The following is a 12547-nucleotide window of genomic DNA, read 5'->3' on the forward strand; positions in this document are numbered from 1 at the left end:
CATGCATTTCACAAAGATTAACCTGCCTACTAATTACAGAAATAAAGTTCATTCGTTCTTCTTGCTGTGAAAGTGTACAACATAACATTTCCTATCATCATAATAAACAGCCATCTCCAAACCATTCTAACTAAGTAGCCAAGAGAAAAAGAAAAGGAGAAAAAGAGAAAGAACTGTATGCTATTTCAGTGACTTACAGCAGTGGCCCGAGAAAGTTCCCGACACGTGCTGAGCAGCCCGTTTTGTAAATCGTCTCTCTGTAACACCACCGTCTGAATAGCCGTTGGGCTATCTGCACTCATTTCGATCTCTTGGCTGGCTGATAGCAAAGCTTGCTCAAGCGTGTACTATTATAATGAAAAGAATGATACTTAATGTTCTGCATCATTGAATTAATTCTTTTTACTTGAGTTCTCAGCGTCTTGATAACCATCACATAGAGTAACATCAATTGGAGATAATAAACGTAATTGTCCTACTTTCTCCTTGTGGAGCTGCTGCAGTTTCTCTTCCAGAGCATGGACCACTTTATCTTGTTCACATAACCGGCTCAACTTGGCCTAGGTTACAAGAGAAGATGTCTTTTGTTAGCAGCTTTTGATTTTTCCTGTAATTGGAAGCAGGGTTATCATATAAACCAAACATGGAATATCTATCTGGGTCAATATTTATTTTAATCAGTACAATCAAAACTAAAACACACCTTAAAAAGAGCACTTATGGAGCCCAGTGTGGTAGTCTAGTAGCTAACGTCCGCACTGTGCATGCGGCTGGGATACCATACAGGTGCCGGTTCTAATCCCGGCAGCTCTTGGCTCCTGGCTTCAGTCCTGGTTGTTGGGGTAACATGGAGAGTGAGCCAGAGGATGGCAGATCTTTCTCCCTGTGTCACCTTCTTTTGTATATCTGACTTTCCAATCACAATAAATACATTTTTTTAAAGCTGTGTTTTTTTTTTAAAGATTTATTTTTTATTACAAAGTCAGATATACAGAGAGGAGAGACAGAGGGGAAGATCTTCTGTCTGATGATTCATTCCCCAAGTGACCACAATGGGCCAGTGCTGCGCCCATCTGAAGCCAGGAGCCTGGAACTTGCTTCCGGGTCTCCCACGCAGGTGCAGGGTCCTAAGGCTTTGGGCCATCCTCAACTGCTTCCCCAGGCCACAAGCAGGGAGCTGGATGGGAAGTGGAGCAGCCGGGATTAGAACCGGCGCCCATATGGGATCCCAGCGCATTCAAGGCGAGGACTTTAGTCGCTAGGCTATGCCGCCGGGCCCAAAAGCTGTGTTTTATGATGTAGTGACAAGTAAGTAAGAAATGTGACTTTTCTTTCTTTGCCATTTATCTGCTAAAATAATTATCTGTGCTAGCTGGTAAGAGTCAAATCCACACATTCTCACATGGAATGCGTTTTTCACCATGATTCCAAATGCCTAGCCGAGCAACTAGCTTTTAGTTCTAGTTTCTAAGAGCCAAGAGTGTGTGTGCACATGCACGCACACACACATTCAATTTTTAAAACCTTTTTTAGGGGCTGGCTCTGTAGTACAGCAAGTAAAACCATCATGTACGGTGTCAGCATCCTCTGCTTTCCCAGGCACCTTCTCAGGGACTCAGATCAGAGGGGGAGCAGCTGGGGCACGAACCACTGCTCGTACAGGATGCTGGCACTGCAGGCAGCAGCTTCATCTGTTACACCACAGTGCCAGCTCCAACACAGTAATTTTTTTGATCACTATTTGTCCTTCTCTTTTTTTTAAAACAACAGAGAGGTTTTCATTTTTACACAAAAGTGACATTAAATATATTACATTGCTGACCGGGGGGCAGGGGGCCGGTGGGAAAAATGGGAATGAGAACAATAATCTAGGCACTGAAGATGGGGAAAGGTTAACACTCAGTGTCACTTTGGACTGTGTGCAAGGAAGTTCTCACCCTCCAAACGCTCCCAGCAGCCAGGGCTGTGTCAGGCTGCTGTCAGAAATCCAGTACTTCACCTGGGTCTCCCACTGGGTGGCACAGACCTAGCCAAGCAGTTAAGCCATCATCTTCCACCTCCCTGCACATCAGCAGGAAGCTGGATTGAAAGCAGTACAGGGATGAGGGCATCCTCAGAGGTGTCTTAAGCCGCTGCGCCACAACACCGACGCCGAGCACTGTTACTACGTATCTCATACTGATACTTACATCAATATCTACTTCTTCCGGTCTGTATTTGTATAACGTGCCTCTACATTCCTCTTGGGACAGCTGTAAAGAAAAATGCCATATGACAGTTTAAAAAAGCGTATTTAGGACACACACACACAAGATAGTCCATAGTTAAGACTTGAAATTTACACCAAGCACATAGTGAAAGCAGGGTTTTAATGATTCTTATACACTCAGAAATTTAATTCAAACATAGATCATTACAAGTATAGAAAAATATTTCACAGCGGTACAGAAGAATGATGCTAAGCTGGGCAAACAATTAATACAGAGCCTGACCTTCTCCGTTTTGAAAACACACACTGTTTCAATGAGAACTTGACAAATGCAATCATAGCAACTGCATCAAATCAAACACTGGGATCAAGCAGAGATCTTCAGTCAAAACTGCTCTCACAGTGTATGCATAATCACACGCTGTGTATGTGTACATTCAAATGCCAACACACCAGCGCACAGCTTTACTGACGAAGCCTCAACATACTCCGCACACATATGGAATAGAAAAACACACATACACAATAGAGACTTATCTTGTTCTTCTGTCTTAAGAACTAAAAGATAATGGAGGAAAAGGACGGTTTAATTGCAAAGAGGAAATAAAAACCCCATCACACCAAAAGCCTATGTTACAAACTAAAGACCAATGACATCAAGGGTTTGCCTTCGTTGACAGCACTGCTACCGTTACAAGAAACTAGAGCTTAGTGCCTTTGAGCCTTCCCTTCTTCGGCTTCTTCCACGTTATCACTCAGGCACAAAGCCACTCAGTTCTGCCTGTGCTTGCCCATCAGTCACACTACGGATTTTCACTATGTTTCTTCTCTGTAGATATTACGCTGGTTGCTGGATATTAAGAAACACAATAGGGAGGTCTGAGTTGGGGCTCACTGTGTGTTTATCACAAATGGCACACAGTTTTTCAAAATGGGGATTGGAACTCAACTTCCCAACCATATTCTAGTTTGGAAAATAAAGCTTCATGTTTATAGCAATGTAAGAACATGATACCTGTAGGAGTTCTTTCTATGAAAAACTGCCTCTTAGTTTTACCTCTAAAAGGAGGCATCATTTAAACAGCAGGTAACTCTGGATATAGCAATCAGAAGGCTAACAACATAAGCATTCTAGCCATACAATAAATCTTGGATTTATAGGTTTATTTCAAGATATTGTATTTACATACCTCATGCAAACGAATCTGTGACTATTTAAGAATATGCAGTCGTTATTAAAACCATAAAACTTTCATTGCAATGAGTATTACATGAAAAATGAATTTAATGACAAAAATTAGACTTCTTAAGCACTATTTTAAAGAAACTGATCGACTGTCATTTTAAATTTAAGCACCTAAATGCAATAAAAGAACTACATAGGAAAAAACAAACAAACAAACAAAAAGGCTGATTAGATCCATGACGAAAAAAAGATAATGCCAAATGATATTTTTGCATTAATAAGTTAATTAAAGATGAAAGATCTTAAGCTACTAAGAAGTTCAAAGACATTTTGCTGAATATTTAAAGTTAAATGCAAAACAGCTTTACTAAGTCATGGAATTTGAATCTAATAAGTAGACAGTGCTACATGTGTGCGTTGTATCCTAAATACCAGTGTCAACAGAAGAAAAACTTCCATATTAAAATGTAAAATAGCAATTTGTTCTGGTATTTAGGGAATCTAATTACAGAATTATATTCATGTCAGTTGGTTTGTCATAAAAAGGGAAAATACTGTATCGTTTCAACTTTGGAGTTGAAATACATTACAGTCATATTACGCATAAATCAGACGTATTTGTTATATCAATTTTAATGTTTTTAAAAATTTTCTTTAATCATTAATTCATTCAGCAAATACTACTCATTAGTTATAAGTTAATCACATCTCCCACATACATATACATTACTGTACGTATCAGAAAATGGGTATAAATTTTTCATTAAAAAATCTTATAACTACAATTAAAAGCTTGTTATTCTATCCTCAACCCACCAGGAAAAATTTAAATTTCTGAAACATTCTGAGGAATTTGCACCTCTTTAAACTTATGCTAATGTGGCAAAATAGATTCTGAGTTGTATGTACCTTCCTTTAAAGTTCTTAGAAACATCAGAAGAGTAAATGATAAACCTGGCCACATAAGAAATTACCTCAGCTTGAGCAGTGCCCAAACCTCCAAGGCTGAAAAGTGCATGGCACAGATTCTACGGTCTAGGTAAGTGTGTGGTGTGCTAGGTTTTGTTTAGAAGGCTGGGAGCTTGTCAAAAGATATGTAGCAATATTTTTTAAATTGTCTTGGCACTAAGTTCAAACAAAATCGTTTGTTAAGTAAAATTCAACATTCTTTCATATCCTTTAGATATGTGAACTCTATTCATACGTACTTTAAGGTTCCAGAAAAGATTTTGGGGGAAGTATTTTTCAACTTGACAAAATTAGATGCACCTGATGGAGGTGGAAAAAAGTTTTTAAGTCTTTAGGTTGGCATGCAAATGATTTTATCTTTTAGAATAGATACTCAGCGGGTGATTAAAAAATACTAATCGTGTTGCAAAAACAATGGGACACAGTATAGAGAAAGCAAGGGGCATGAGTGAGAAATGCACACAACTCATTTTCAAATTGATGCACAATTATTTAGCTCTTGCTTCGTTTCAGCTTTAGATCCTTTATGTATGGCCAACTTTAAGAAAATTATCACTTAATATCTTGGGGATCCTGCGGGAAGGAAATGCGACGGGACGGTGCTTCTGAGGGAGGAGCTGAGTGGCTGTGAATCAACTTCAGGCGGGTATTCTCAAGGTAGAACGTCACCTGAGAAAAGCAAACTGTGACAAACAGGAGCTTTTGGGATTAAAAAAAAAAAAAAATAACAACAAGGTAAGTCTGGAGAAAAAAAGATCTACTTTGAATTTATATGAATTGATACACAGAGCTCAAGAAACATGTCTGGTGCTTTTCTTTATAAAAAATGCTCTGCATGAAAGCAAGACAGCGTGAACCCTCGGCATTGAGAGCATGCGTCTCAGCACTGACTTCCTGCCAACGGGCTGCTGGGCCACACCCAGGCGTGGCGGCTGCTGCCATCGGAGCACCGGAACCTCAGATCTCCCTCCTGCCTCCAGGTGTGGATTTTTTTTTCTTTCACGTACTAATATGCAGAAATATATTTCCACACATCTATTGCTCTTTTAGCATCCAAGGCTGGTAATGTAAGACTAGTCTTAGATATCTAGACATTACTGACATTTACTGTAATCTGAGTAACTTAAGTCATCAGCGACTTCTGTGTTATCAAACTTGAATGGTGACCTCCACTTCCAATCCCTGCTAATGTGCCTAGGAGCAGCAGAGCATGGCTCTAGGGCTTGGGCCCCTGTACCCATATGGGAGATAGGAAAGAAGCTCTTGGCTCCTGGCTTCACAACAGCCCAGCTCTAGCCATCATGGCCATCATGGGAGGGAACTAGCACGTGGAAGATCTCTCTGCTTCCCCTTTCTTTCTCTCCCTGTAACTCTACCATTCAAATAAATGAACAAATCTTTTTAAAAAAATTCAGACTTATCATTATTATCTAAAACATGCAAAGGGCTGGCTTTGTGACACAGCACATGAGGCTGCTATTCGTGACACTGGTTCTCACGCACTGGTTGCAGTCCTGGCTGTTCTGCTCCCAATCCAACGTCTTACAAATGTGCCCGGGAAAGCAGAGCAAGATGCTGAAGCACTTGCATCCTCTTCAGCCATGCTGGAGAGAGGACGGAATTCCTGGCTTCAACCTGGACCACTTCCTGTTCTTGTGGCCATTTCTAGAATGAACCAGCAGATGGAAGATTTCTCTGTGTGTAGTTCTATCAGAAAAATACATCCTCTTTAAAAATGAAAACATAATCTATTAAAACAAAACAGCCAAGCTCTTATGTCAATTTAATCACATAAAAAGCTAATATTCTACTGATACGCCTTTTAGAACTAGTGTTAATGTTTTCTGAGTGATGCATTAGAGTGTAATGGTTCTATCACATGGTGACTTTCAGATTTCAAGTTTTCTTTTGATAAGTAAAGCTGTTTAACTTTAAATATTTAGCATTTTGTGTACCTCTCAATTGCAAACTAAAGATTATTTTGAAGCACATAATGTATTTTAAATATTTTGCAGCCTGGGCTCTTTCTCTCTCATTAACCCTATCAATCTCCCAGGGAAATGGCGCCATGGTGCAGACCCAGGGCAACAACCAAAGCAGAGGCCATGGAAGCTCATATGAGCTTTTACATTATTAATCTATTTTTTTCTTTATCAAAATCAGCATTCATTTTTCATGTCAGATAATCTTCTTCTGCATGACTCTAAAGCTTTGTAACACATCATAGGCCAGAGTAATTCAAGGGTGAAAAGCAGCTGATGTTGCAAAACACACAGCTAGGAACACTGAGACTATGAGAAACAACAGAACTGGAGAGACATGTGCATGACTTCTTTTGCAGATCTGCAGATTACCAAGGTTACTCAACCAGTGCCAGGCAAGTCCATGACTGGAGAAAAGAATGCGCAGTAGCAGATTCTCCTGCTGACCTCGTTGGAATTGCAGCAACACCAGGAGCAAATGCTTCCAGTCAGTTAAGGAAATGGCTATGTTTAGATTTTACCCCATCTAGGACACAAGCAAGCTTTAGATAACACCCAAACAGATAAAATCTATTCCTGACACACAGAGGTGGGTGTGGAGGGCTGCCCCCAGAAGAGAGCATTTTCACAGTGTTTTCCTTTTCTAGAAGTCAGCTGCAATGCTCTTGGGGTTAATAAAAACACATGTATATCTAGCAAAAATTTTGCACATGTACTGCAGACCTCCAAGTATGTAACAATCAAATACTCTATACAAAGACTTTAGGAAAATGGCACACTTAATAGTCAACAGCAAAATGTTCAGCGAAGCCATGCTGAGAAGACTGCAGCATCTTATAAAAGCATGGGTGAATTGTGGGGTTCCAGAAACACAGACCAAAAAGAAAATGAGGGCCACACGGATGCCATGAGTAACTCTGAGGATAAACCAAAAGTGTCGCTGAGGGAGTTTGCGGATGAGGAAGCAGCGTCATTCACCGTCCAAGACCTTACTTGCTGGTACAGTTGCGGTCTTAGCGCCGAGTTCTCAATCATTGTGTGAACCATGCTGATAATAGGTTCATTTTCTTTCATCTATTTCAAATCAGGAGGAGCATACAGCAAACATCAGTTTACAGCATAGCTAGATTTGAAAGACGAGACTGTAAATATAGCCTCTACTTCAATAACTTCCTAACAGCGCAGTTCACATTTTAACCCATGGTTGCACAACTTAATTTATACAAACCCTTTCAGACAAATATTAAGTGCTGTAAAATTATCACTAAGGTTATCAAAAAGCTTGTTAATCACAATATCGCTGCAACTAGGTTATAATTAATGAATAGAGTACTTCCACACTGATCAGAATAAATGTGTATACATCATACTTCAAAGGACAGAATACAGAGGGACAACCCATGATCCTGGAGGAAAATGCTATCACTTAACTGATTACTTATGAGGTTAATCAGAAAAAAACCTGGTTTTCTACAAACTTCAAAATTTTAATATAATATTCAACATAGCTGTTATTAATTACACATTTTATTGAAGTTACATTTGACAGACACATATATATGAAGTTACATTTGACAGACTCTTGGTTTTTCTCGCAGTTTGAGTATATGCAGAATTACTCAAGGATAGGCAACTACAGCATATTCAGCAAAAAGTTCTCTCTTCTGCTCCTACAAAGGTAGGCTGACCCGTGCTCACATTTTCAGCTATGGTATACTTAATTACTGCCTCTAGAAAAACCTATCTTAGCAGGCTCTGTATTTATCATACAATCACCATGAAATACAGAGCAAAATGCCAAGAAAATTTTTATTATTCCTAAGCAGGTGGGTCTGTTTAGGACTGTAATTAGTGATTCTTGGTTTACATAGTTTTAATCTTCCTTAATGGTAGAAAATAAATATTTCTATCATGGTTAACAAGTTCTACTTCAATGATTTAGCTAAGGATGTAACGTAAGTTCACCTACCTTAATAAATGTATAATGAACACAAGGCAAAGCTAAACCTTTAAACAATTATGTTACCATAATTTGTTTCCCGCCTAGTCAGCGATTCTTCATACAACAAGGCTTATTCGGTTATCAGGTTAGAAATCTTCTCTACCTTTTTTTTTTATCAATTAAGATAAGCAAACTTGTGGCATGCCATTTTATAGAATCCAAGTAAAAGCTTCACTTGGGACAAAAGCAGTACTCTCAAATCTATATTACTACAACTCCTTGGTGGGCTAGAATATTAAAAAAAATCACTTTCACTGAGGAATACATTCACAAATCTTGGTTGTACAAGCCAGTAACTGCTGACAAAAGCATACAGCCATGCAAGCATTACCACAGTCCAGATATAGGTCATCCCCACCTCTCCAGAAACCCCTCACATCCATTACGACCAATCTCCTCTCTCCCCCTCCCCAGGTAACCACCCAGCTAATTTCTACAACTGAAAGTAATTTACCTGCCAAATAATTCATCAGCCAATTAATTAAAGACCTTTGGAACCACACAAATAGGTTGAAGCTAAGCCTCTTTTTTTTTTTCTCCAATGTTATTCAATAAGGCCTCGAGGCTTTTAATGTTAAGTGATGTCTCATGCGCACATGAAATGAATGTATTACCATCCAGTACAGGATCAAGTTTTTACAATTTTGGAAAGTACTTTATAAATACATAGTTACAGATGAAAACTGCCTTTATGACAAAAAGACTCCATTATAAAAATTCCAGAACTCTTTATATTTTTAAAAAAGTTCGTTATGCTTTATAAGCGAATGCTAGTTATTTTTTCATAATCATTTTCTGATCTTTCAATAAAACATAACTGCGTTTTCTTTGCTGTATTTTAGTGCCCTAACACAAGTTTCCTTTCGTCTCTATCCATTATTAGCATAATTTAAGTATTCAAAGCAGTTTTATTTAGAACCACCATTTCCTCAGAGGTTAGGGGGAGTACAAGGTGAGAAACGATAACACCAGAGAGTGTCCAAATGTAAAGGACACTCAAGGTCAAACAAATTGCCTGCCAAATTCCATAAACCCGGCAAAATGAACCACTGTGCGAAACAGCATCACTCACTCGTAATTTCCCAAACACTTTGAGAGGTTAACCATGCACCTATTTATAGGGACACCATGTTTGTGATTTCAAAATAGATCTATGGAACTTATGCATCGAAGATCATTAAATATTTAGTCAAGCAAAACTGACTTTGGTACAGAAAACTAAAAGAAAAAACTACCTAAACTGTACAAACTTCAGAGGGTCTTGAGAACACTTACAGAGATGACTATTTTCATAATGAAAAATTTAACAATATACACAGATTAAATTCACTGATACTAGAATAGAAAGGCACCTCTGGAAGTGAATAAACGGGTACACAAAAGAAATGGAAAGTGCTAGCAATTATTCTGAACCGAGGCACTATGGACTGTAGTTTTCTTCCTCTATATTTCTTCACATTTTCCACATTGAACAGACAATGCTTTTCTAACAAAGTTCCTAAGGAGTCAAGGATAAAAAAAAATAAAGCTGAAATAAAACCAATTTGACAGGACACCCATACACTCCGGCAATCAGCCCTTGGGGCCACTGAAGATGGAAGCCTGTTTTCATGTCATGTCTTAGGGAGGTGCCAAGGTAGAAGAGCCTACTGGAGTCCTCACTGCCTGGACTCTGTCCTACAGACCTGCGACCACATCAGCAGTAACAGAAGTTAGCACGCTGAAAAAAATAAAACGATGTAACCGATTTGTAAATATAAAGGACCACCTGATACTATCTCTTTTCCTGCTTGAGTCTGAAATAAAACTGAAGGATATTTAGATCAATGGTTCTTAACCCATACCTGAATCAATTTAGGAGCTTAAAGGAACACGGGGACTCTTATTCTCTGAAAAACCTAAGCCATCAAGGTGACAGGCTGGTCCCGATTCCTTTGGTGGCATAACCATGTGGCGTCGGAGTCTTACTGTCCTCCAGCACACATCTTGCTTCACAAGCAGAGAGCTGGATCAGAAGTGGAACAGCTGGGAGCCAAATCAGTGCCCAAAGGGGACGTTGGCATCTACACCATGACGTCAGCTCTGAATCTAGAAACCTTCGATCCCTCTCATTCCTCCCAGCCCATGGAAATCAACATTCTGTGTTCACACTGAGTAGACTTAAAACACGTTTCCACCTCCCACCTGGGGGACACGTGCTACTCGTCCCTCTGCTTCTGGTTTCCTGCGGGCAACATCATGCCCTCCAAGCCTATCCTGTTCCAGCAAATGGTGGGCTGTTTTCCTACATCAATAATTTTCTGTTGTGTATATGCATCACATTTTCTTTGACACCACTGACCACTGACACCAACGGTTTGTTTGATGTTTTGGCTACATGTGCAGTGCAGATATCTCTGATGGGATATGTTCATGGACTTTGGATATACAGCTGGTAGTGGGATTGCTACATCATACAACCAGCTCTATATCTAATTTTTATACCTATGTTTTAAAAAATTCTCCAAACTGTTTTCCACAGTCAGTGCACACTAACATTCTCACCAACAGTATTCCTGAGTTCCCCTTTCTCCATATCGTCTCTAGCATTTATCCAGGAAAAAGGATATTCTGTAAAGGATACTGTGGTTGTGCTTTGGATTTATATCTGCCTGATTTATTTGGATTGAATAGTTAGAGTGGAGCACTTAAGAAAACGTATTCTCTAAGACTGTTCACAGAATACTTCTTCTTTTGAGAATGGTCTATTCAGGTTCTTTGGCTTTGCTTTTGCTGTTAGGTTTCCTGAACAATCGTTTGTCAAGTAAGTAACTTGTAAGTATTTTTTCCCGTTCTGTAAGAAGTCCTTGTCACTCAGATGACTGTTCCCTTCACTGTGTAAAAAATTTCTGAGTTTGCTATAATCTTATTTTTTTTTTTATTACAAAGTCAGATATACAGAGAGGAAGATCTTCCACCCAATGTTTCTCTCCCCAAGTGACCGCAACGGCTGGTGCTGCACCAATCCAAAGCCAGGAGCCAGGAACCTCCTCCAGGTCTCCCACGTGGGTACAGGGTCCCAAGGCTTTGGGCTGTCCCTGACTGCTTTCCCAGGCCACAAGCAGGGAGCTGGATGGGAAGTGGGGCTCCCGGGATTAGAACCGGCGCCCATATGGGATCCTGGCGCATGCAAGGCGAGGACTTTGGCCGCGAGGTCACGCCGCCGGACCCCACTGTAATTCTATTTGTTTAGTTTTGCTTTTGTTTTCTATGCTTTTGGGATCCTATTCAAGAAACCAGTCACTTTCACTAACATCTTGTTTTCTTCTAGCAATCTTACACATTTTCCAACAACATACACATTTAGATAAAACTGAATTTCTGGGCCATGTCTCCACCATGTTTTTAGATTCTAATTATTATGTAAAAATGACCCACATTTTCTTACTAGAGAAGGTGCTATTTTAATGCTTGAGTGTTATTCAAATAATCCAAATCTACAATGTTCTTACCACAAAATTGAAAAAGTAAAATAATATAGCTGCTTCAGGGTCTAACATAAAGATTTATTACTGGAAAAATCTTCGCCGACACGCTCAGAGAGCAGCGAGCCACTGAGATTTTTGGAAACTACCTGTGAAGCCAAGGGGTGGTGGTGCAGCGGGCTAGTTTCCCAAAGCTGATCAGAGAGGAATGACAGAGATGGTGACCTCAGCTGGGATTGGGCTCATTTAGGCAAAGGGCTACAATACGGCTGTAGCCAAGCAAGGCAGCTGAGGAGAACCACCCGAGTAAATGACAGTATTTTTGGACACATTCACCTGTCCTTCCCTACTTAACTGCTGACATGTCTTTATCAGACTGTTTTCATAGAAAATGACATGCACTGTGATTTCATCTGCCAAGCACCAGGCTCTGGATCAACAGTCTGAATTTGGAGACACAAAACAGCAATTTTTAAAAAACATTGCAGGAGGCAAAATTATGATGAAAACATTTTGCGGAAAATATACATATTCTATATTAACCAAAGCATATATCTTACAAAAATTAAAACAAGGAAAATGAGTTCATACTTTTTTTAAGAATCAGGTGCTTTTTAAGGAATATGTAAAAATATGGAATGCTTCACGAATCTGCGTGTCATCCTTGCACAGGGGCCATGCTAATCTTTGTATCATTCCAATTTTAGTTATATGTGCTGCTGAGGTGAGCACATG

The 12547-nt window shown here is 39.5% G+C and overlaps 1 protein-coding gene and 1 non-coding gene across 6 annotated transcripts in view; both read right to left on the minus strand.

Annotated features, from left to right (window-relative positions):
* The window catches only part of PLEKHA5 (pleckstrin homology domain containing A5), a 197355-nt gene that overhangs the window by 32811 nt on the left and 151997 nt on the right, over positions 1-12547 (minus strand). For all 5 annotated transcript variants that reach the window (XM_058655782.1, XM_058655779.1, XM_058655778.1 and 2 more), the window contains 3 exons: positions 2190-2252; positions 480-560; positions 198-347 (listed from right to left, as the gene is read on the minus strand). In XM_058655782.1, coding sequence (XP_058511765.1) covers positions 198-347; positions 480-560; positions 2190-2252 — 294 coding nt within the window. The remainder of the gene's footprint in view (positions 1-197; positions 348-479; positions 561-2189; positions 2253-12547) is intronic.
* On the minus strand, positions 12440-12544 carry LOC118760288 (U6 spliceosomal RNA). The gene has a single exon (XR_004996689.2). It is a non-coding gene; the product is annotated as a U6 spliceosomal RNA (small nuclear RNA).

The sequence above is a fragment of the Ochotona princeps genome, chromosome 27 (assembly GCF_030435755.1).
Source record: "Ochotona princeps isolate mOchPri1 chromosome 27, mOchPri1.hap1, whole genome shotgun sequence".
NCBI classification, from domain to species: domain Eukaryota; kingdom Metazoa; phylum Chordata; class Mammalia; order Lagomorpha; family Ochotonidae; genus Ochotona; species Ochotona princeps.